Below are 26,329 nucleotides of genomic sequence, written 5' to 3' on the forward strand. Positions count from 1 at the left end.
AATTTGTAATTGTATTAAGATGTAATTTATTGCCACCTCCACAGTGCGACTGGCAGAGAGACATTAATGGAGAGCTGATGGATGCAGTAGAAAACATCTGCTACCAAACAGACAGTTGACAGAATGAAGCCGTTCAGCATCAATATAAACTTTGTTCCAGCACTGAAATAAAAAATAAGGTTTCTCTTTCAGATTTTGGAGATAGTCACAAGATTTATATACTCACACACACACAACTGTTCTTTAACTGTGAAATAAAACCACCTCATTATTTGCCATTTCAAATTGTTCTTTCGTGTTTGTCAGTTAATATAATATCATATGAAAAATTCACAATTACACAAGAAAACAAAAGGTCAACACGTACAATAATTAGAAAGTAAAATAAAAAATGTAGGGCCGGGTGTGTGACACCAATATAACTGTCAGCAACGAACTGGTATTTTATCTGTTAGTCAGTTGGACACTTTGACATAAGAAGGATTGTATTACACACACTAGCACCTACTGTCACGACTACGGACTTACGGGGGAAGGAAGCGCAGAGGTCTGACATGTTGGGAAGGGGTTTTTATTAACAAATAAACAATAAAGAAACACAAATAAAGACTGGCGCGGTGGCCGAAAACGATTTAACTTAAATAAGGAACTGAAACTAACCCGTAGGCGTGTGGCGATTGCCAGAACTCAAATTACGAACAGTGTTACCAACTAAAGTTCACGAAAATGCCAGCGACCCCGAACGGGCGGAAACTTCCGGCAATTATGGGGCGTCAGGATTGCATTCCGGTGTGGAGCCCAGCTGCAGGCAATCCTGACAGAGCCCCCCCTCCAAGGGCTACGTCCTCGGAGCCCCAACAGTACCATCAGTGGAGGCGGCGGGGCGGACGGCGGCAACCACAGGGCTCCTGCCCTGCTGCATCCTCCCCTTGGAGGACCCGGTCCCTCGGGCTGGCTCCCCGGCGTGGTCAGGCGTGGCGGCCCCGGTCCCTCGGGCTGGCTCCCCGGCGTGGTCCCGCTTGGCGGCCCCGGACCCTCGGCCTGGCTCCCCGGCGTGGTCCCGCTTGGCGGCCCCGGACCCTCGGCCTGGCTCCCCGGCGTGGTCCCGCTTGGCGGCCCCGGACCCTCGGCCTGGCTCCCCGGCGTGGTCCCGCATGGCGGCCCCGGACCCTCGGCCTGGCTCCCCGGCGTGGTCCCGCATGGCGGCCCCGGACCCTCGGCCTGGCTCCCCGGCGTGGTCCCGCATGGCGGCCCCGGACTCCCGTACCTGCACACAATAATCAGGGCCGATCCATCTGGGTACGTGTGGGCCCTGTCTCCACATGTCCCCTCTGACACGTCTTGTGTCACCCCCTGCACCGCGCAGGGAGATTGTCCCAGAGCCTCCGGCGACTGTTCCAGGCACCCCAGGCTGGTGCCTTCTGGGACTATGCAGCCCCTCTCGCTGCACGGCCCTGGTGCCAAGGGGGGGGGCATTGCCAGACCATCCGGCTAGCCCCTTCTGCGTCCGTTGGGACAAGCAGGCCCTCTTCCTGCCTGTCCCAGCTGGGTCCTCATGCCTACCCGGGGGCTCTATGGCGCTCCACCCCTCTGGAGGCAGACGCAGGCCCATGCCTGGCCCGCCCTCCTCACTGGCTACCGGAGGACCCAGCTCAATCGCTTCCCCACCTCCCCTCCCCTCAGGAGGAGTCCCCAACCCGAACTGCACCCCCCCAAAAAATTCTTTGGGGGAGCACCCCCCCCGGCTGGACTTCGGGGTACCTTGGGGCTTGTCCACCTCGCCTTGGACCAGCACATTCGGGTCAGGAACCTCCTCCCTGGGGTTCGGCTCCGCGGCTGGGTCGCCATCTGGTGTACACAAAGAGGGGACGTGGGGGCGACATACGGACACATATGCCACGCACACACACACAGACAGAGACAGACAGAAGAGAGGGTCGTCTGGTTCCCTCTCTGAGCTCTCCGGGACCTCCTCAGGGGGCACAGCCAGAATCTCGGGAGGCGCGACCTTCTCGTCGCCCGCCAGTGCTTGGTCTTCTTGCCCCGGATCCTGACTGGCGCTGGATGTGGTGGAGGGGCAGAGTTCGATCCCTGGCTCAGGCTCTGGCCGATCAAACTCCGCCCTCAGTCTCTGCTGGAAGTCCCGAAAACTCCTGTCGGTCTCTCCCTGCTGCCAGGCAGCGTCGCTGGAGATGGTGGTGGGCGTGTGGCGTGGGGGGTGATGGACGTCTTCTCCAGCATGCGGGGGCGCTGGTGATGCGCTGCCGTTCAGCTGGGGAACGTCCGAGCAGAGGGAAGGCGGGTCGGCGACTGGAACTGGGAGGGCATCTTCCCTGTGAGGCAGTTCCGACAGTGCAGTTGCTGGTTGGCGACCTCCTGTCGCCCTGTTCCACCAGCTTACGCCCGCATCGCTGTCCTCCTCCTCACTGTTGTCGCACCTCTGAGACTGACGTGGGTTTCCACGGACCTCGCAACGGACGGGCACAATGGGCGGAGCCATCCCGGCACCGACTGCCCAATCGGCGTCATCCTGGTGTTGGTCCGTGTCGACCTCATACCCTCGGAAGTCACGTGGATCTTCACGGATGTCGCGACAATCTCGGACGCGCGCGCTGGGTGGAGCCATCCCGGCCCCGACTGCCCAACGAAAATCCACGTCATTGTCGCTTTCGTCATCTGTGTCCTCCCACCTGTGACTCCGAGGGTCGTCCACCCTGCGGACATCCTGGACCCAGGGTGCGATCAACTCCCAGGGACAGTACTCTGGCCATTCGGGCTGGAGGCTGCCCATCCCCTCGCTGGAGGGACGCCGCCGTTGTTGTCGCTTCTCACCCCCCTGGAAGTGACGTGGGTCCCCACGGACCTTGCGACGATCGCAGACTGGTGCGATGGGCGGAGCCCAACTCTCGTCTCCCGTGCTCTCGTCGTCGTCCGTGTCGTCCCAGTCCACGGGGAGCCTTGCCAGCAGAGCGCAGAGTTCTTGGCTCGACATGGCGAAGATCGTGGGGGTCGCATCTTCTGCGCTCGCTGCCCACGTCACTTCCTCGCTGCTGCCGACGCCAACGTCCTCGCTCCGCCCACTCACCCGCCGACGTTGTCGCTTCCGGGTTTCGCGGAGTTTCCCGGGGGTGACGTCATCACGCGGCGCCGCGTACCACGGCTTCTCGGGGAGAAAACGCTCCACCAGAACGGGCGGCGCGTCTCTCCCCTGGTGTCCGCGTTCGCCGCGCCGGGCTGCGTCCTTCGCGGCGTTTCTTCTCCTCTGTTTTTTACCTCTGCGCTTTTGGGGGGGTCGCTGGCATTCTGTCACGACTACGGACTTACGGGGGAAGGAAGCGCAGAGGTCTGACATGTTGGGAAGGGGTTTTTATTAACAAATAAACAATAAAGAAACACAAATAAAGACTGGCGCGGTGGCCGAAAACGATTTAACTTAAATAAGGAACTGAAACTAACCCGTAGGCGTGTGGCGATTGCCAGAACTCAAATTACGAACAGTGTTACCAACTAAAGTTCACGAAAATGCCAGCGACCCCGAACGGGCGGAAACTTCCGGCATTTATGGGGCGTCAGGATTGCATTCCGGTGTGGAGCCCAGCTGCAGGCAATCCTGACACCTACCCAGGGAATAAGAACATTTTTAGGCAAATAAAATTTTTTTCTGGTACACAAGACCCTGTGTAATAGCTTTCAGAGAAGAGAATTATTAGGATAACCTTATGCAGCACCACAAAATAAAATATGATCTGAAGTGTCAATCGCTGTTATTATGGGGTTGTAGAGACTTGACTACAGAGACTGCAGAATATGGAACTGATGAAATGTTTGATAGCTGAAACAGCAGTGCCTGTGCAGGTCTGACTGGAAAACCAAAACTGATGAATTTTCCTCACATTCTCACAGTAAATGCTACTATCCCAGCCAACAGGATGCCTTAAACAGGACAACGGCTGTGGAAAAAAAACTTCTCACTGAAGTTTAATTTCAAAGGTGAAATATTCTCTCTCCCAATCTCTTTCAAGCACACTCTGCCTGCTTTTTTTGTGTCGTTTTTTTTCCTGCCCTCCCTTCCTATACATCCCTCTCTCTCATTACCATTAGCTCCCGATGAAGTGCCCGACCTCCATTCAGAAGCGAGCGCTGACATAACCAGCATGATTAATATGCCTCGCTGTTGGACAACACTAATATTAATGACTGCAGTCGGGCGGGCCTGGTCTGTAGCGGTGCCAACTGATGAAAAATGGACACATGCGTTGCAAGCTCGCACAATGTAAATGTGACTTTTTATTATTTCTTTTTCCTCTTTCTCCCACTCTCAGCAATTTTCTCCTGCTCTGTTGTTGCGCAGCCCAGCTGGATATGAGCAGCTCCACTGTAATATAAAAGCACTAGGGTGGGGTATGCACATCAGAAATGAGGTCTGTCACAGAAGAACTGAAACAAAGAAATACAAAATATGAGTTTGGGCCTCCTTCTTAAAAGGCTGCGTGCGCAAAAACATATTACCGTATGCAAGGCACAAATAGCTATTGAGCAGCATCGTGTGAAGCTGAGAAAATTCACAACGGCGCACTGCAAGGTGGAAGGAACAGGCGCAGCGCCAAGACAGAATTGGCTTTATTGACAGGTCAGTCCCTTAGTCAGATCAAAGCGGCACGGCTCTCAAAGCTGATCTATAGTGTCACGCACTCAGGTTCAATGCTCCATTACAGTCCCATAGATCATGGTCTTACTGGCCCTCTGCCTGAATGGGCTGCATTGAGCCGACACCGTGCTGAGCCTCGGTGGATGGCCTTTGTTGAGAGAGGGGGACACAGTCTCCCATCGAATACAGCTCCGTCCTGTTCCATTAACTGTCTGGTCGCTGCCATGTAAGGAATACATTTTGAAAGGACAGCCACTGAGCAAAGCCATCCAGTTACCAGGAGGTTCATTTTACAGCTGGTGACATTTAAAGTTTGGCATAAATAGATGAATATTGCTCAAAAATGCCTTCTCTCTCACTACTTTTCTTGCACGAAGAATACTGTGACACTGGTCAACACTACAAATAGTGAACCTTTCAACTATCCATTATTTTGTGAAAAGAACATACAGAATAAGAGGACCAAGTATAATGTTTAGTAGAAACACAGGACTAATGGAATTAATAAACGAATTTAAAGCCATCTATGAAATCTCTATTTGCACACAGAGACCATACACTGCATTGTATAGATGTTTAAACCTCAAATATAGTTGAAAAGAAAATGTACATGATGTGTTTTATGCATAAGTCATTTGAACTACAAAATTCATTTAAAATCTGGCAAACTATGCCTATTCAGTATGAAGGAAATGGCAAAATGCACTTACTTAATGGATTAATTTAAGTTCTCCACCTATAGGAAGCAGTGAGGCAGTGTTCATCTAAAGCAAATATTTCATAAACAGAACCAACACAAATGTTTTCTCAAAACGTTCTCACAACTGGCAACACAGTATAGGGATGACATCACATGATGAGAGAGAAAAAAACTCAGGTCGCGTTGAAAATGATCAGATCATCTGATCAAGGCCTTCGCGTGGCAGACTCGGCTGATTAGTGCGCACAAGGCTGTGCTCACCCTCGGGCTGGAATTCAGCATTATCTATCCATCCAGCCCCTATTTAGCAGGCAGTTACCAAGGCAGCGTCTACACTGCCTGACAGAATGTGTAAATGGTTGCTGACCTCTCCTCCCCTCTTCACTCCCGCTCTCCCTCATTCTGCCTAACACACCTTTACATTATTGATTCTGAGCAGAAGGAGACGGCGCCCTGTGACCTCACACCTCACCCGCTCCAAACACACACACTCATACGCCTCCCGTTTAAAAGAGATAATAAAAGATCATGTTTGCATACTGGGCCGTCCGACCAAGGTCACGTTTCACTGCCCAGGACATGATCTGAAATTCAACCACAATTTCTTACCAGTACGAAACAGGGTGTTTAGCACATTGTTGTCAAAGATGTTCTCATTACTGGACGTGACTGAACCTGGGAGACAGGGACTCTAGCGACAGATGGCCAACCAATGTGTGTTCCTCACATTGTGATTGGCTGAGAGGCATTCCATGACCATTAACACAGTGTAATAATTCAGACCCTCCAGGAATTTATGATGTTGTGATCGCGACAATCAATGCAAATTCAGCCAATCAGTGCAAATTATTTGCATTTTTGTGCTTTTGTCAAATCACTGCTACTTTTTTTTGCAATTTTGACCTATTGAAAGTAGGGGTTAACTAATGTTGCGTGTCCCCTTTCCTTATCACAGCTGCTCCGGCTAGGCCGATATTTACTGGCCGTACCGGGCGGTCGTAAGGGCGTACTGAAGCTGCTGTGTCGGTGAGAAAAGGGTCCACACGACAGGAATGCTGTTCAGTTTATCTTACATTTACAGTTACGGCATTTGGCAGACGCCCTTATCCAGAGCGACTTACAGAGCGTGGCAAATCGCATGGTGCAGGTCACGGATGCTCTAGCTCTGACATCTGAGGTTCAATGTCAGTGTCAGCGACTAGTCACAAAAAAACCCCCACACACACATATCTGCTTCTCAGGAACTATTTATACAAGATGGCTACTGCACGCAATTGGCTGACACCAACATCATTCTGGCACTACCCGTTACACTATTTTGCAATGTTGCAACGCTGTGGTGGAATACAAACAAAAGTAGTCAATTGAAAAACCTTTTTCTACTGCAAAGCACTCACAGAATGTTGCAGACATGTACAACCAGCCGAGGCAAATCACCCTAACCGAGTCTCATTTATTCCATCAGTTTCAGATCAACCTTCCCCAGAAGAAAACCCCACAAATTTTCACTAAATTTCAGCCATTTTGGAGTGCAACAATCACAAAAGCGTATCACGAAATCCTGGAGGGACTGGCAATACTCAACTCTTTAAATAACATTCTGGTTTATTTTGGTACATTCTGGTACATTCTTAAACTGGTCAAAGCATAAGCTGTCAAGCATTGCTTTGCAACAGCATAAACAGTCCAGACGAGGTCTGATATCTGTACTCATGTGTTGATCTGAGGTATTTACCTTGGAGAGCAACAACGCTTGCTGATGTCAAATGGTGTATTGTATTTTATTTTTTTCTGTACAATCTGTCAATCAACTCACAGCTGCTGGAGAACCTTTTGTTGTACTTTTTAGCTCACAGGAAGTACATGAAAACATTGTTCAGTATGCAGTGTCTTTCTATGACATTTTTCTGAGCTCATTATGAGGACAGCATGTGTTTGTACGAACAAGGGGTCATGAAAGGGAATACGCTTGGAGGAAGGATAACCCATATTTGTGTGTTAGGTAACGTGAAATTGGGAACATTTCCAGGAAAAAAACAACGTAATGAGGCTGCACACAGGGATCCCACACAGATCTGGTGCTGAACAGTGGGTATGGAGAAACACTTCCCTCTCTCTTATGAACCCCTCTACCTCCGCATAGTTGCAGTAAGCAGGTTAACAACTACAGAAATAGAGTTGAGGACAGAAATGGGGAATGCAGAGAAAGTGTTACTTTCTAAGAAGGTCAATTAGCGAAACATTTTGTGCAAAAAGAAGATTGATTAAGTCCTCTGGCCTCTCAATAAACATGCCCGACCTGGTCATGCTGCACAATTAATCACAATTAATCAAAACTGTAATTTTCACACTCACAAAAGTCTGCAATTACTGTAGCATGCATGCTTCAGTAGAGTTGCATGAGAAAGAGCTCTGCTGGTGATACGACAATTTTTTTAAAGCCAGCCATCAATCCTGAGATGTGCCTGACAGCTTGTGATTAACGATGCAAAAATCCCTGACTATGTCTGTCAAGTGTGACAGCAGAATTGCACCAATTCTCTTAACACCACCCTGCTTAACGATGGAGGCTACATTTCATTTGCAGATCATAGCAGCTGGTTCCGGTCAACTGCTGAGGTGCTGCCCGACCCAGCGTTTAACTCAGCTGGCTTTAAAGAGAGGGGACACGTCTGTGTCCTTCTATCCATCCAATACTGCGGATCATAAGAAGCAGTTCTGCTGAAGTGTTGCAGACTATTTTGTAAATGATGTGTATTATGATGTATAACTATTTACACAGTTATAAAGTGTGATGGACAGGGTAAGTGCATTACTACTTGTAGAAACTAAGTGCAAACAAGTGGCTAATAAAAGTGATTCTAACATTTGTGTTAATCAGACTATGTATGACAACAGCAGATTATGAAAGTGAAGTGATTTTCATTGTTATACACAGCACAGCAACGAAAATGTGTCCTCTGCTTTTAACCATTACCCTTGGTGAGCAGCGGGCAGCCATGACAGGCGCCCGGGGAGCAGTGTGTACTTTGCTCAGTGGTACCTCAGTGGCACCTTGGAATTCGTACCGGCAACCTTCTGATTACAGGGCTGCTTCCTTAACCGCTAGGCCACCACTACCCTTGCGACATATGCCTGCAACTGAGAAATCTCATAGGCCGAAACACAATCAGCTGCCCTGCTGTTCTAATGAATACATTAAGATCACAGGAAGAGTCCACTGTGGTCACCAAGCGCTCACCAGACTGCTGGGCTATAATCTCGTGCTCACTTCAGAGTGGATATAAACCAAATCTGAACATTACTTTACAAGCTGTAACCTCCCTGATTGGTTCCTCTGCTGGGAACTAATAAGACTACACAACTTAACTTTAGTACTGACATTTTAAAATTGACAGAGCTTAGAACTAAACTCTGTAGTGCAAAAGAACTAAGTACTGATCGCAAGTTGCCATTAACTGGGGTTTCCAGCAGGGGGCGATAGGACACAGGTGAGACAGGTGCTTAAATGTGATTGGCAATTCCTCATCTGACTATGAGACAGGTTTTTAATAAAAATGTGCAATGGCAATAAGGAGGTCGTCCATTTGACCTGGAATGACTTATTAAAAGAAACTCTCGCTGTCCTTCTCACTGATTCGTGCTCCAGTCAATAGACACCAAAGTAAAATCTCTGAACTCTATTGTCAAAATGTCTGCAGACAATCAATGCAAAAATTGTGCCGACATCAGCAGACAGCTCATCAGCTACCGTGGCACAGTCACATATGTCAAGTGTGTGCTGGAAAAAGAAATTGGGGAAAAAGGAACGCATGACACAGATATTCCCCAAACCGGTTGGTGGGCAAGAACAGATTTCAGGTTCAATTTATTCTTCTTCTTACTACCTAAATTACTTTTTATTAACTAAATTACCACTTTTTGATAAAGCACAGATGAGCTGTACTGGCCGGAATATAAGACAACCCCCACTTTTTAAAGGTATTTTTTGCATACATTGTTTGAATAATAAAACCCCCATCTTAAAATTAACAGGTCAAACCATTAATCTTTATATTTATATTATAAAAAATTATCTATTTATGGTCTTAAAGGCTCTTCCCATTTAATATTTTGCTGTAATTCAGGCTTGACTTAACACACTCCTGCCTCAGGGTTAAACACTGACATGCTGTAGGGTTAAACATCAGAGAGCTTGAGTGTGAACCAATGTGGGTGTGTGGGAGAGGAGAGTACAGTAGCTACGTGGCCCATAGAAATGCATCTTAATTAAGACTGATCAAGCCTCCAGTGGCGGAAAACCACTTTGGGACAGAAGCTCTAATAAATCTCACTGGCCCACCCACACCTTCACTGGAATAGAGTGTGTGCTCCATCATTTGCTTTCTTCTACTCCCTCTCTTTTTTTCTCCTCCCATTCCCTTCATTCCCCCCCCCCTTCTTTCCTTGCTCCTGTTGCCACAAACAGTCTGTCACCGTCCAGGCAATTTCGCCTGCCTGCTGTGGCGCACACAGAGCTTTCCCAGAGTGCCATGCTGCGAGGGAGCACATGGTGAGAGTGGGCCACAGAATGCTGAGTCGCAGTGCTGCCGGAGGGGAGGTGGGAGGATGGGAGGGACGTCCAGAGCTTTGGGACAAATGCTGGCCCAGCTCCATGTGCAGTATCGAGGCGAGCCATGAACTGTCCTTCAGTGGCAGAAACATTGAGCTGAAACTTTCCAGACAGGGTTAATCTGACAATTCTGATGACATTTCAGAAAATCTCTAAGGACTGAATTCTTATTCAGAGTCTGAAATGTTACCTCTGTAAATGTTAAATATAAACAGAGCAAATGTAGAGGTGAACAGGGATGCAGCACCTTTAAACTTGTGAAAGACAGCCCACAGCTCAGCAATGTCAGTGGCAAATGTGATGTCTGTGTCCAGGACAATAACACGTTGAAGGTCGGACGGCAGCGTTTTGGTCAGCACCAGTTTCATCAGCCCATAGATTCCAGAGTAGTGCTTATTGGGGATCCAGGAAACCTCAGACTGAAACATAGGAGACATACAATCAACCAGTAAACTTACTTATCCAATTCATAACAGGAATAGATTTAGAAACTCTAGGGTTTTGCTTTTGAGGTGTAAAAAACAAAGCCAATCCATCACTGCTACTACCACCACTGCTATTTTTGACATAATAAAAATATATATCCAGGCTTGACTATGATGCAGTGTTTCCTACAGCATGAATCCATTTTGTATTGAGAAGACAGCTCAGCAGAAGTCACCTTAAGCTCATCTGCATCGTAGAAGTCAACACGCACTGCTGGCACCATCCACGTGTTGAAGAGGGAGGACAGGATGTGCTGTGCAATGGAGTCAGTGATGAAGTGGAAGTGGAGCGGGTTGCGCCTGAACACACCACAAAAGAGGACATTGGTTATGCTTACAGAACGCACACAAATAAAACACCAAACCTGCTTCAGCCCTTCAGTAACCAGTAAATAGGAGATTGTAAAGTCACATTTACAGCTGCCTTTATTCTTTTATTATTCACCTGCTATTTAAAACTATTTATTAAAACATTTACTGGGAGACATTTTCAATTCCAAAAAATGTAACTATGTACATACTACCATAATATGTACATAATATCGCCTAATTTTGCATATACAGTACAGGCCAAAGGTTTGATGAACTATGAATGAACACGTGGAGTACTTAACAACAAGTGGAGACCTGGACTCCACAGTCACTGGACCTGAACCCAATCCAGATGGTTTGGGATGAGCTGGACCACAGAGTGAAGGCAAAGGGGCCAAACACCTCTGGGAACTCCTTCAAGACTGTTGGAAAACCATTTCAGGTGACGACCTCTTTAAGCTCATTGAGAGAATGCCAAGAGTGTGCAAAGCAGTTGTGGAGTTGTGTTAAGTACACAACTCCACATGTGTTCATTAGATTCTCAGTGAGAATCTACCAATGGGTACATTGCACTGTAAAAATTGAACACTGGCTAAAAAAAAAAAAATCTGTCACACCTAATATAAATAAACCAGGTTATGGCAGGCCAGTGTTCACAATGTAAATGGTCATGAAAATAAAGAAAACATATTGAGAAGGTGTGTCCAAACTTTTGGCCTGCACTGTATATCAAAAGATTCATAGAATTTTTAACTTTTAGTACACTATTATCACAATTGGCCAACAAACAAATTAGCTATGATACAAAGCTTAGCTCATGGTCAGATTGCAGAAGCCCACACTTCACAACAGTAAAGGTCTGGGCCATGTTTCTGTAGTGGCTGTAATGAAAAATGACTATGTTTCTTCTATGTACGTACAACAGTGTGTTTTGACTTTCCTGGGCATTCCCAGATAACACACACACACACACACACACACACACACACATAAAATATCTCTGTACATTTAGCACATTTTTTGTGCCAGTGACATTTATCCTTGATTAATAGCTAACCTCGCTGTGTTTGGTACTTATACATTAAATGTGTCACATCTATTTTTCAACGATGTGATGATGATTTATACAATGTATTTTGCATTTTTGTGATAATTGAATTCTACAGACAGCTTTTGCTGAAGCAAGAGAGACAAGCAGATAAAACAGACTGCTGTGGATGTCTCTGTGAAGAAGCATGTTCTCCCTGGGGTGCAAAAACAGATGACTCATCAATGTCTTGAACTCTCCCTGAGCCAAACAGTGGAGGCGTGGTGCTTGCCTTTGTCCATCAAAGGTCAGAGCATCTGCAGGTGTTTGTTCCAGTCCTTCTCTCCTCAGGACATTGAGTCCCTAAGAAGCTGACCTTCTCTGAACAATATTAAAAAAACCTACAGATTCAGCGCATAGTGGGTACATTGCACTGTAAAATTTGAACACTGGCTAAAAAAAATAAATAAATCTGTCACGCCTAATATAAATAAACCAGGTTATGGCAGGCCAGTGTTCACTTTTTCCAGTGTATTACCTTTCATCCCATTCAGCCCTCAGATCCTCTGTGTTATCATGGTTCTCACAAAGGACGGACCCCTCACTAAAGTTCAATTAGAGCTGTAAATGGCCGCTGTTATGAAACATTTTTCAGGCTGCTTAAATATCTGTTGCACTCAGCAGCAAAAACACATCAGAACGGAGCCGCATAATGAGCACTGCTGTTACGGTGAATTGGAAGGGTGTATGATTTCCACAAAACACATGGGAAACAAAATTCAGGAATAAAAACTGCCAGCTTTTGTGACATGTGAACAAACCGAGCTGAAAATGACAGAGACTAATGGACAAAAACTCCAGGGTCCCCAACTATCTGCCTGTGCTGAGCGCAGCTGATGTATATAGAGCTCAGCCCCTCTGTGGAGAGCAGAGTACGGAATAATTAGCCCTGCACCAGAGATGTCCTACTTTACTCCACAGCCATCGGAACACCGCGCATCCCCATTAAACGTCACGTGACCCCCCAAAGAGCACCAACCGCACCTCCTTCATCCACATAGCCTCACATCTCAATGTTTCCATGGTAATGGGCAGCATGCTTTATGACAGGGTGAGACCTGGTTTACACCCACCCCATCCTCTCACAGTTTAGCTGTGGCATAATGCCCAGTAATCGCTGATAATTGGTGTATTGTGTTGTGGGTGGGGGATGGGAATCTGGGGCAAGAGTTTAATCACTGAGAGGGACTGCAGTTTAAATAGATGCACCTTAGCACACACACAGACAAACAGTTTTTGTGCAATACTAACAGTTAGAGTGCATCCAGAAAGCATTAACAACACATCACTTTTTCCACATTGTTATCTTATAGCCTTATCCCAAAATGGCCAAAATGATTTTTTTTTCCCCTCAGAATGATTTGTAACATGATTTGGACATGATTTGTCTATATAAGGTCCCATAGTTGACAGTTCATGTCAGAGCACAAACCTAGCATGAAGTCAAAGGAATTGCCTGTTCAAAAAGACTTGAGGCTGTAATTCCAGTCAAATCTTTTTTTCACATTATCATTATGTGGTGTAGAAATCTGAAAATCAATTCAATACATTTTGAAATCATGCTGTAACATAACAAAATGTGGAAAAAGTGATGCTCTGTGAATCTTTCCAAATGCACTGTATTTACAACACCATGTGTTTCTCTCCATATTGTGCCAAAGGGTGTACTATCAGACGCTTGAGGGTTCTGGCTTGTGATGCTCACTACTATGCTTAACTGTGATGTCACTGCATCATTTTTGTTTTTCCTTTTGCATGATAAGCTGGAAGAAAAGTTTTACTTCTCATCACAAGGTCACATGCCTGAAGTCAACTCGCTGAAGTTAGTATATTAAATCAATTAAAAAAAAAAAGCCGAAAAAGAGTTCTGAAAAATGGCCAGAATCACTGAATCACTATTTGCCAGCTAATCTGATGCTTAGAGAAGGTCCAAAATGCAACTTTTACAGAAAGTGTGTTTCGCAAATTTGCAGTTTTATTAAATTGCAGCATCACTACCGATGTGAGTCAGCTTTCCCAAAAATAAAAGTTATTTCTCTGATGCTGTGGGACAGTGATGTGAAAAGAGATTTTTCATTCATCCATGCTGGCTTACACATTAGAACAAAATGAGTCACAGGAAAACTTTCAAGCCATTCTGGAAATAAACATACTGTGACAAGCGTTTGTGTTACCTTTGGAGTTAGCTGTCATCTTCACTACCTTTTTGTTTTGTTCAAAATGGCTCTGTCATTAAAATCTGCCTTGAAATTTTGCTATTGGTGTAACGCGAGGCGCTGAAAACAAAACAAAAAATCTTTCTTTTATTTTTCAGTGAGAGTTTAATGGATGAATTAGTCACAGTGTCATTCTCATTTGCATCTGAGGTTTGCAAGCGAGTGTGCACACGCCTGCAAACATGAGCAGGACAGAAAACAAGAGAAGATGACAACAAGTTGACACAAATCAGACCCGGAGAAGCACTAATAATTTGCCTCTGTGTGCAGATTTGCTTGTTGCCTGCAAAGTTTCAATTGAGTGATACTTACTGTGGCTCTGAGGCACGGCTGTCGGCATTAAGTCCGCCTCACTACCTAATTGCTAAATTGAAATCTTTATTACGCTTTGAAATAGTTCATCAAGTGATCAAGGGCTCCACTTCTGAGTGACTCATCACCGAGTCTCATTATGCCACTAAATCTCCTGTTACAAGTGAGGATGAAGATAATAGACTAGTTATTACACCATGCACGAACTTATCATGTGGGCGACCCAAAAACGGACTCGCTGAGGCCCATCTCGGAAAACAGCGAGCATGTATTTGCGCCTCTGGTCTCTCTACATCTTTATTCATCTGTATAAACGAGAGGAGCATTTTCGAATCAATGCCAATATTTATCTCCCTAGCTCCCCAGTGACTAACCAGTTTGCAGCATATCCTTCTTTCACCCACCATTCCTCTGCACTGCCAGACTCTGAATCTGGACCTGGAGAGGAGAGTGAGCTTCGGGCCATTTTCACACAAGAGTTCATAGGGCTTGAGTTGCCTGGCAACAGTGAGTAGGCAGCTGGCATGAGCGCAGCATATTCAGATTGGTAAGAGAAGGGCATGGAGTGTGTATATCTCTGTGTAAGACTCATAAGTGTGATATTAGCAGTGAACAGAAAGAAATATATGTTTAAACAGAACACACCTTGAGGTCAAGACTCTTTAATACATACCGATGGAAAAGGACAGACTTCACCAGCGTCACCACATCTCTGCTGGCATTGTATCCTGCGCACACAATGGCAACATGGATGGTCTACAGAACAAAGGAGGGAAAAGAAAGAGTTATTTAAAAAATAGGTCTGAACTAAGGCAATACATTTATAGAAAACAATATATTCCAGATAAACTTTACTGAGTTTTAACACTGTGCAAAATAACAGACTAGATTATGTAGGGAAATATGCTGGTTGGTGTAAAGTTTGGTTATGAACTGCTAATATGATGTCCAGTTGTCTGTTTATTTGTCTATAATTATTAATTCTCCATAAAACCAATTTGGTTTTATTTTATCTATTTTACTCAATTTTATGCTACTTTTTTTTTTAGATGTATGAGTGACTCCCCAGTTTGGTTTTAAGGTTGCACTTTTGCCAGCTCCAAGATGAACCTGATTTACAGACCAGCGTTTGGGTTTTTATCCTTCTCCTGTTGTTGCTATGTACAGTTCATCATCCTCTAATTCTTCATCAATAATGCTCTGAATGACCTGCACTGTCAGTAGGTGCTTTTGGATAAAGCAGTTATAGGATCTACTTGGAGAGCTTCCCCAAGATCTAATTCCCCCCATTGCTTTTTTCCTGCACTGCCAGTACGATCATAATTCCATAATAAATCTAGGAACTGTGAAAAATTGCCAATAGTGTGCTGAAAGTGGTCCAATACCTAGAAGAAATAGCAGCGATCATAAACTGATAACTGATGAATTGGGGGGGGTCTGAATTGTTACCATTAAAGTGATGGTAAATGAGTGTACTCAGTGTTACAGTGGTTCTTTGCCGTCAAATACAGGTTCCCTAAGTAAACTGAATGACACTGTAGACTGAGAGATGGATTTAAGATGAACTCCTAAGAAAAAAAACTCTGTGGGAAAAAAAAGAGCTGCTTTCCCCTTTCTCTCATGCCCACCGAGCCAGTGCCAGAGGCCTGTCATATTAACCCAGATTTATTCAGTCACTACTCAAACTCACGGTCCCCAAGTCACTCATCCACAACCCCCCAAAAGATGGCACATGTTGAGTGTCCTTTAAAACGTTTCTCTACTGAGCTTTTGACAGACAACCAGCCTATCAGGACACTTCTGCTAATTTAGGAGACGGTGACCCCTGACACGGCCTTTCAATCATAACCTATATTGATGTAATAAATGGGCATGTGGGCAGCAGAGTCCTGAGCAATTGATGCTCATCAGTATAGATTTCTTCATGGGACCATGCACATAAAATTCACACACACATACACACATCAGCAAACTCAAGCTGCAGCACTGTTAGCACAACCTCTGACAGCTCAGTGGTTTATTACCACAGCAATATCGTAATTAGGTTGGAAATATATTAATGGACGTCACACTGGAGCTATTTTAAAGCCAGACCCTGACCTGATTAGTTGGTGCCCTTTTTCCAGGATGATATATTATGCCATTCTAGAGTTGATACCCTGGTGACACTCGCATTATCAGCAAGTAAAATGAAATAAAATAACACTAATGGCCCATAGATTAAATATGCTTTAATGGTGCCTTTAAGCTGGGTGCCTTCCCCAGTAACATTTAAAAAGCTTGCCTCTTGTGGTACCACTTAATACATTAATGTTCGCTCTTGTGTTGGATTTTTAATGTATGAACACCAAAAGCATCAGTGCCAGGGGCAACCAGTCAGCTATGGGAGTTGGGGCTTGTCCTGTCGGACCATTCATCTCGCATGAATATGAACATTAACATGAAGTTACATTACAATAACTTTAATCAGGTTCTTTTCACCCGCTCTTTCAGACAGTACTGAAAAAAAAAAAAAATCACCAGTAACAATGCAATAGTCACCAAAAAAAAAAATCTATCGTCTTCAAGCAAATATAACAGAAAAAAGGTCTGAACACCAATTTGTAGTAGGCAAGATTTCTCACAGATAAAGTCAAAGGTAAATCTGCCATTATTCAATTATTTAGTGGTGAAGTGCTATGGTATTTGTAGTTAATGTTACATAATATTAGATTTGCTGGTACCATTAATGATAATGCAGCATTTGCTATGAAGTAGTGTACATCTGTCCCTTTCTTGATGTTTTTATACGTTGCAACTGTATAAACATGTTGTTTTCAGATATAAGGCCTATATTTAAGTACATGTTGTTATAAGGTGCTTGGTTGTGTGTACTGACGTTTAGGTGGTGGGTTGTTTAGCGCTGACTGATGGTTTAGGCTGGGTTAGACTCACCTCACACTTATCCACCACTGGCTGCTGCACACACTCCGAGCCATTGATGGCTGCAGCAGCCCGCTGTCCCTCGCTGTCCCCTGTGCCCTCCTCATTGGAGTGTGGGTGCGAGTGGTTGCCGTGGCGGTGGCTGTTTTGCGGACGGGAGGGGATACGGGGAGGCTGGCTCAATTCTCTCCTCAGGGCACGGTTCTCCTCCTCCACTTGCCGAACACGCAGTTCTAGAGCGTGCTGCTCACCAGCTCCACCGATCAGAGGCAATGACTGGGGTTCTAAAGGTGACAAAGGAAGAGTCCTCACTGGAAGAGAGGGAATAAAGAAGGAAGACAAAAATAGACTAAATACTCCATCTAAATACTCCATTGAAAGAGCAACAGGTTTATGAAGAAAAAGAGACAGCCATATAAAGAATTTGGCAATTTTTACTAATTTTTAAAACTATTTTTACAAATTTAATCAGTTCACTCTTGACATACTCTGTTTCTAATGCATGCAAGTGGTCTGAAAGTGAAAGTGATTGTCGTTGTGAAACACTGCAAAGCAAACGGTGAAAAAACAAAATGTATCCTCTGCTTTTAACCATTACAGTGGGCAGTCATGACAGGCGCCTGGGGAGCAGTGTGTGAGGACGGTGCTTTGCTCAGTGGCACCTTGGCGGATTGGGATTCGAACCATCTGATTACGGGGATGCTTCCTTAACCTCTAGGTCACCACTGCCCCACAGGTCCTTTATGTAAATGTGTCTCTTTTTCATCAATTAATATGCACTGATTAGCAGCAATCTTGCTTATGTTGTGTTTGAATGTTTGCTTGGTTTTAAATCTCACGTTCTTCTTCATATAGAAGAAAAACAGCAATCCCACCACTGAGACAAAGTCAAAAACAAGAACAAATACATTTTTTTTTGCTCTCAGTTCAACAAAATCAGGGTCAATGAGTAGCAACACAAACACCACCACAAGAGACCTGAAGCGCTGTTTATTGCATGATAAGGGTCGTTAACGACAGTGAATTAATGACAGTTCAGAGCATCCTCCGCAAAGAGAACACCCCCTCAGTGCTCTCAACAGCCATCTGATGGGCCGTCACAGCCAGACATGGCAGGCTGGTGTTTTTCCACTTAGCAGCCGAGTCCAAGTGTTGATGTACCTCACGCCTTGGAGAACATGAACATTATTCAATCAATACTCACTCTGTTTAGGCCAACAGGCATCTCCAAGCCTTTATTACTGAGTGGGGGGTGAATGTGTGTATATTTTACACACACCCCTGCAGCTCCAGAAGGGACTCACACCAAGACAAAGATTCAGATGCACAGATTAAATCGGAGTCATTAATAGAAACAAAGGCGTCTCTGTTTGAGCTGCCACTGCAAACACACACACACACACACACACACACACTGCAAGAGCAGCAGTGAGGGCCTGAAGGCCTTACTGCTCATATTGATCAGAAGAGAAGAACCACCAATTTCCACACATTTCAGTCTGTTGAATCACAGAAATACAGAGACAGAGATGTAAGCAGACAGACAGCAGAAACATACATATATACATAGAGAAACAAAATGCACCAACTACTGGGACATGAGAGGGACATGCAGAAGTCCTCAGAAAAGGCAGAAGAGAACACAAAACATGAATAGACTGTTCCACAACCAGAAATGGAATCCACACTCATGAGGTCAGAGTGACTACATTACTTTTTAATACTCATGCGACAACCAGAACAGAAAAATCATAAACATAGGCTGTACTGGTAAAGCTGCACAGAAACAAAAATATGGGTTACTTCTCTGACCTACATAATAATGATATACAAAGTTACCAATATGTAGTGCAGAAATGCCTCTAAGGTTTTGCAGAGACACGTGTTCAGAATTTTCATTGCATGCATGCATACAAATTTAGAAACCCATGATTAAAAGGTTCTTGGACACATTTAACAAATGATGCAATGCATCATCCTCCTTCACAATAATGCACACAAATTCTGAAATGTCAATTTTGTGGCTTTACTTTTACGCTATTATGATCTTAGATTCCAGAGGGCTGAGTTTACAATCATTCAATGCACATCAACATACCAATCACTGGATACACAAATAAATCAATTATAGAACAGTAGATATATTTAAGGATATTATATATTTAAGGATGCTTAAATATATGCTTAATTCATTCATAAAATAGTTGCAAGGAGTATTAATTCGTTCTCCTTCATGAAAGAAATGCTTAAACCTAATAAATTCTGCCTTTCATAATTAGTTGGCCTATTCAGATTTTTAATCATTTTTTTATTCGGAACACATATTCTTTGAAACGTATATAATCTAGATTATATTTTCATCAGATATACATTGAGAGTATAGCCCTAACGATAAAATCATTAAACACATTTATATATAAAATTATAATAAAGTGTTTTGTACACACTGAACTAATCTCCAGAGTTCTTTTAGAATTTTTTATTTGGTCTTTGATGCTACCAATGTACCAGGCTGCGTATTGGCCTATGTACAGCAGAAACCCACTAATGCCTTCACTCCCCTCCTGGTGAACCAAAGCACCTTCTGCTCTCAGTTTCAGCCAAGCTGTGATTCATTTACCAAATGGACTGTCTGGGTTAAATCCCACTCAAACTGGCCAGAGTGGGCATTTGTTAGCAAAGCTTTGTCATAGGGGCTGGCGTCCATGGGACAGCAGTTGCACCTGGTGTGCCGGTCCAGCCAGCGCCATTTCGCCGAGCTTGCTGTCTCTGCCACCCTAAAAGCCCCCAAATCAGCTTATAGGGAGATTAGAGGAGCTAATTAATTTAAGTGATTTGTTTCTCTCTTTCCCGTTATAAAACCCAGATGCTGCATTTTATGGTGATGGATTATAGGGATGAGTCACAAGGAAAAGGGGGGAGTTCTTGTACGCAGCCTATAGTAAAGTGATGAAAATAAAACTTTTTCCCATTAAGGTGAAAAAGCCAGTTAAGGAGCACTCCTGGTGGAATTGAGCTCACTGTGTGGATGGCCAGCAGCCTGGGTAATAGCCCTAACCAGCCTGCAGACTAAGTGAAATAAACTGTGAATAATGCATTACAGGGGTGTCTAGCAGATGCACTTAATTACATGTAACAGTGGCCATTAAAAATAAAGCACTGGGGCCACTATTCAACCTCAAGAAGTGCAGAGAGAGGCAGGACTTATCAGAATGGTGCAGCACACAAAACCATTTCCGGAACCTTCCAGCCAAAGAATGGAGAATTTGGACCATTTGACTGTCATTGGCTGTTTCAATGTTATGTGTCCTGTGCAGTCGTGTGTGATGGATTTAATTGTCGTTGCCTTTCGCGGTCCGTCCGTACATCCCTGAGTTGCCACGGCGACATCTGCCTGGCGAGAGAGGACCATCCTTCACGTGACGGCATCTGTGATCCTGACAGGTGGCATGAATCACCTGCACTTGCAGCATCACATGAGCTCGTACCAAAATTCAGGCTAAACAAGGGTCACCTGACACATGTCTGAAGGGGAAATGTTTCGTTTTTGTTTATGTATTTATTTAGCCTCCTCACCTCTGTCTGGAGAGGTCCGCTGGGATGCGAGTGGCTGACAGATGACTGCTTATCCCTGGATGTCAGCGCACTCAACAGTGTGCACTGACATATGGCTCCTCCGACAGAGACATGGAGTCGGAGGGTGTCAGAAAGTATCTGTGTCAAAAATACTCAGAGCTCAGTCGATGGCACCGCTGTGCCTTGCTGTGCTTTTTAGTTTTTATATTACCCCTCCCCCATCTTCTATCAGGAACAAACATGCAGTGCTGGAGACCCAACAACAGCTGCAACCCCATTCCCTGTCCCACTGGACACCACTCATTTATGCTACATTACATCACATTATGTTTATAATTAACTGGATCAGACTTTGTAAGCCCTCATCAGCGCAGAGTGCCTTATTACTGCATATTACAAACGCTGCCGTCTGTGATTAAGAACTACTTTCACTGGGATGAAAAGCCAAAACCTACTCAGACCTCCAGTCATATGTGGATATCCTCAGGGGATCAGGCCTTATAATTCATTTTTCAAAATGCGGTAAAATTTCCCATTCAATGCTTCACAAAGGGGTGTAGGGCTGCGCAGTATAAACAGGAGAGATTTTGATTATACAGAATGCACGTCAGGGTTTCTGCTAATCCTTAAAAGTCCTAAGTTCGAGTTTCCCAAAAAATAATGTCTAAGAACTGTATTGGACAGGTGATGAACAGTGCCTGTTCATCGGTTTTCTCCACACATAGAATTAAGGTCAAAAAGTGAATCAGACCAGAGAATCTTATTTCTCACCATCTTGGAATCCTTCAGGTGTTTTTTTTTAGCAAACTCCATGAGGGTTTTCATGTGTCTTGCACTGAGGAGACGATTCTGTCGTGCCACTCTGCCATAAAGTCCCGACTGGCAGTGATTGTTGATTTTCTACAACTTTCTCCCATCTCCCAACTCCATCAGCCACAGTGATCTTTGAGTTTTTTTTTATTTATTTTTTTTATTTCTCTTACCAAGGCGCTGTGTGTACATTAATCAGGAAAAAATGAACTTAAATGATTTTAGCAAATGGCTGCACTATAACAAAGAGTGAAAAATGTACACACACACACACACACACACACACACACACACACACATATATGCATATATATATGTATACAGAGTCTTTGAAAGGACAGGTACATCATTCTGCTCAACAGAAAATGTTCGGTACAACAAATCACTAAAACACAACCACAAATGGACTGCCATAAGCTTAGCTGAATTGCAAAGGATTATGAGGTTTGCAATGAGGTTTCTGACAAACAGAGCTACTGTGATATCCGACAATCTCCTTAATATGAGCACTTCCCCCAATAGAGGCTACCTTCATACTAAGTCAAGGCCACTTGTCATCATTTTCCAGTTCACTCAAAGTGCATTGTGAGAGAACTCCAAAACTTAACTCTGGATGACATTACAATTACATCATTTGGCAGACGACATTAACCGGACCGACTTACAACATGCTTTTAGGTTACCATCAATGAAGTAATCAGTTCTGGTTCACTGGGGTGCCAACTATGAATAAAATCATTTTATTCACTCTGTTGTAGTTTTTCTTACATAAGTCAGACATTCAGAAAGTTTATGAGTTATTCAAAGTAAGGTTTTAAGCTGCTGTTTGAAAATTCTCAAGGGGAAGTTCATTCCACCACCTAGGGGCCAAGACAGAGTAGAGTCTAGAGGAGTGTCTTCCTTTTACCTTCAGCAGTGGATGGACCAGGCGAGCAGTACTGGAAGATCGGAAAATACGAGGTGCAGTGCAAGGTATAATAAGGGCTCTGAGGTAGAATGGTGCTACCACATGTTGGGCTTTGTAGGCCAGCATTTTGAATTCAGTATTTTGAATGTGATGCAGGGGGGCAGCTACTGGGAGCCAGTTGAGGGAGCGTGGCAGTGGGGTTGTGTGAGACAATTTGGGAAGCCAGTCATGCTGCTGCATTCTGTATTAGTCGTAGAGGTCAGATTGCACTCAGAGGTAGACCTGCTAGAGGGCTTGTGAGATTGCTAGGGACTGTATGAATATCTGGGTGGCCTGTGCTGATTGATAAGGCGGATCTGTTGTTGTAGAGAAGGGACAAAAAAGGAAAAGTGGGTTACGCTAAGGTTTCGTGCAGTTGCAAAAGGAGAGATCTGCGAGTTGTTCAGGTAGCAAGATCCTGATGTGGCGAAGAATCTGCTGGAATGAATATTAGTTTGATTTTGCTTGGATTGAGGTTTAGATGATGGTCTGTCATCCAAAATGAAATGTCAGTTAGTCAGTACATCTGAGGGAGTAAAAGAGAAGATGAGTTGTGTGTCATTTGCATAGCAGTGATAGAAATTACCTCACCATGTCATCTTGTGTAGAGGGAGAAAATGAGAGGACCGAGTCCAAACATACAGCCCTGCTTAGAGCACTAAATTCTGTGAAGGAAATGGAATAATAGAAATGTTTCCAGAGTAATTAAGGAATTCGTGAGTTGTTACGAAAAGTGAGCGTGAGTGAGTGACCCAAAATGACAGGACATTTAATATATTAATTAATTATTTTTTCAGAGCAGAAATGAGAGTCTTTCACAAGTTTCTACAGCTGTTCAGCAGGTTTCTCAAGCTGGCAGGAGAACATTGTAAAGGACTCAACACAGCAAGCTAACATCAGTATAGGTTAAGACGATAGGGATCATTCCTGTACCTGAAAAGTATCAGGAATGAGCACAAAATGTGCCAGCTGTCTCTTCTCAGGATCCATAGTCTCTGACAGCAAGCTCTTATGGCATTCAGCATATGACCCTAAGCTGGAAAAGCGTAAAATCAGCCTACAAGCTGTAGTTTCATTCTGAGGACCCAATGTTCCGGATCAGGCCGATATCCACAATTACAATATTGTTTTGGTGACACTCAATTTGATTCATGTTTTCTGCTATTTTAAAATGAAAGAGTCAGAAAAGCATGAACAAAAACAGAAAACAAAATTGCAGGTTCATTCTGACATTCTCAAGAAGGGAGCTGTTAACTATAAAAAGAGCAGAATACAAAAATTACTGCTCACATTGAAGACAGACCAAATAATGCTAATACCACTGTGTTATTAATGCCAGTAAGGACTGCAACAAAAATGTATAATTCCATGATTAGAATTTTTCACAAATGTGCAATAGAAGGCTATTCTTGTGCAGAATGTTGATTCCTTGTCCATTTATTTAAGGATTATTAGCTGTTCTCAAATTTAGATATTATAATTAATTCAATGCTGGGCAGTGGTTGGCCTAGCAGGTGAGAAAAGAGACCTGTAAACAAATCCCGAACTGCCAAGGTGCCGCTGAGCTAAAGTACCCACACACTGTGCCCCAGGCACCTTTCATGGCTGCCCACTCCTCCCTCAGAGGACGGGTTAGATACAGACCACATTTCACTGTGTGCACAGGGTGCTGTGCTGTGGTGACAAATTACCACTTTCACTCTAATGTAATTAGATATGTGACCTATTAATATTTTATGATCACACAGCATCAATTAATGATTGATTATTAGCCAACGAAAAGACTAAAGTCTGGACTGATCGGTTTCATACACTATAGGATAAATCTTTAACCTTTACCTTGATCATATAACAATTTCGTTTAGTCTATGTATTTGTTTCCATCGAGAACAATATTGACCTTTATAATAAATGGTAATGTTCATTCACAAAAAAGTAGCAATATCAAACATAAATTACACAAATCCCTTTTCAGACTATTTCAGGTACACTGAATATGCACTGAAACTGATGTGTCCTCAGTGTGTGGCTGGAATCCCTGTGTGTGTTAGGTTGAAACCTTTTCCCTAAAGGTGACCTTTTCATGCTTTGTGTCACCTGGAGCCCGTTGGATGAAAGTGCACTTAAAACAGGTTTTTTGTGGTAGAAGGATGTTGCAATACCTCACTGCACATGTTAGATTGCTTGTTTGCCAAAGGTGAATTGCTCTATTAAGGGCATAAAAACAAACTTAGGTCAAGGTACACAAGCTGGAAAAAGTGGAATTTCTTCTTTTTCTTGACAATAAACCCATGCTGTGTTGGTGTGGTTCTAGAGCCATAGCCAGGTTAAAATTATTGCAAATAATGGATACTGTAAATTTTGGATTACAGCTGCACAAAAAAAAAGATTGAATCAAACATGTAAATATGCTAAACGCCACCTGTGTAGTTTTCTATGTATTCTTCATTGCAGTGGAGACTCAGTGAAAAACCCTTTCACCACCATAGTCATATTGAACATACTGTGCATTTTTAGGTAAAATGCAAATAATTCACACATCAAGGTGTAGGTGCTGGCATTTGGCAGCTCTTTACTGTCTCCTCCAATAATCATTTCCTCTGAGAAAACAAAAATTCCCCTTTAGCGCAACAATTTCACAGGCCTTGCTCCATAGCCAGCCTGCCTGACCTGTGCCGACAAGATCATTAGGACAAGAAAGATCCTGGTAATGAAAAAAGCATGCTGAAGAGAGACACTGCATCATTTTAAATAATAACCATTGCCTTTCTCTTAGCACCTCTTTCCAATCTTTTTCGACTGCTTAAACTGTACTGGCTGGCCGGACCTTCATGCCTTCCATACCCAACTGCGCACATTCAGACCAGGAACAGGCTAATCATGTACATACTTGTAGAGAAACAGGAAAATGTTGCCACTTCTTGACAATTATACAGAATATTGTAGGTTGCCACAGGCCTACTGGAAATCGCTCAGATAAGGTTTCTGCTGTCCCACTCATCACCTCTCTTCTTTTTATAGCTCATTACTTGTATGCAGCTCGTGCCATTTTGAACTATTCAACAGACATTTATTAAGCAAATCAGGAAATGTTGTTTCATTTCCATGTAATCAGAGTTTTCGTGTGGTTGAGCAAGGAGGAGGGGGGGTGGAATCCTGTCCTACCCCTCGCAGGATTCAGAATTTAAGCAAGCTTTAGAAAGGCCAAATGTTCCTGAGGTCACAGTAAGAATTTTATAGCAGCTTCTGGTAACAAATCCTCCTCATTTAGCATTACCTCCACATAAACAGAAGTTATGTCAAATGTCAATGGAACAGCAAATGTCAAGGAAACAACATCCAGGTATTCTACATCATAACACACGTTCAAATGTTATGAATGGAGAACATGAACAGAATCTGAGAGCCGTGGTTTGGGTTGTGTAGTGGTTTAGAGCAGGAAACCCAAAACAGCCTGCAAGAACTTCATCTTCTATGGAAAAAAACCAAACTATTGAGTCAAATAATTACTTTGCACACTCTAATGGACAGGAAGGGGAGGTTTCCTTCCGGACTCAATTGAAAAATGAAGTTTGCATATTGACCTAGACCTCTAAACCAAAACTGGCACTTTAATCATAATTATTAATTGGAAGTGGAAGAATTTCAATCTCCAAGTCATTAAAAAGGGGGTAAAACTACTGGACTAAATCATCCTGAGGAA

At 43.9% G+C, this 26,329-nt stretch overlaps 1 protein-coding gene across 12 annotated transcripts in view; it reads right to left on the bottom strand.

The window, feature by feature from the left end:
• LOC114764300 (LARGE xylosyl- and glucuronyltransferase 1) overlaps nucleotides 1–26,329 on the bottom strand; it is a 58,038-nt gene that overhangs the window by 14,332 nt on the left and 17,377 nt on the right. For all 12 annotated transcript variants that reach the window (XM_028953826.1, XM_028953828.1, XM_028953824.1 and 9 more), the window contains 4 exons: nucleotides 17,307–17,605; nucleotides 15,046–15,128; nucleotides 10,622–10,745; nucleotides 10,208–10,379 (listed from right to left, as the gene is read on the bottom strand). In XM_028953826.1, the coding sequence (XP_028809659.1) occupies nucleotides 10,208–10,379; nucleotides 10,622–10,745; nucleotides 15,046–15,128; nucleotides 17,307–17,605 (678 nt within the window). The remainder of the gene's footprint in view (nucleotides 1–10,207; nucleotides 10,380–10,621; nucleotides 10,746–15,045; nucleotides 15,129–17,306; nucleotides 17,606–26,329) is intronic.

The sequence above is a fragment of the Denticeps clupeoides genome, chromosome 15 (assembly GCF_900700375.1).
Source record: "Denticeps clupeoides chromosome 15, fDenClu1.1, whole genome shotgun sequence".
Taxonomy (NCBI): Eukaryota; Metazoa; Chordata; class Actinopteri; order Clupeiformes; family Denticipitidae; genus Denticeps; species Denticeps clupeoides.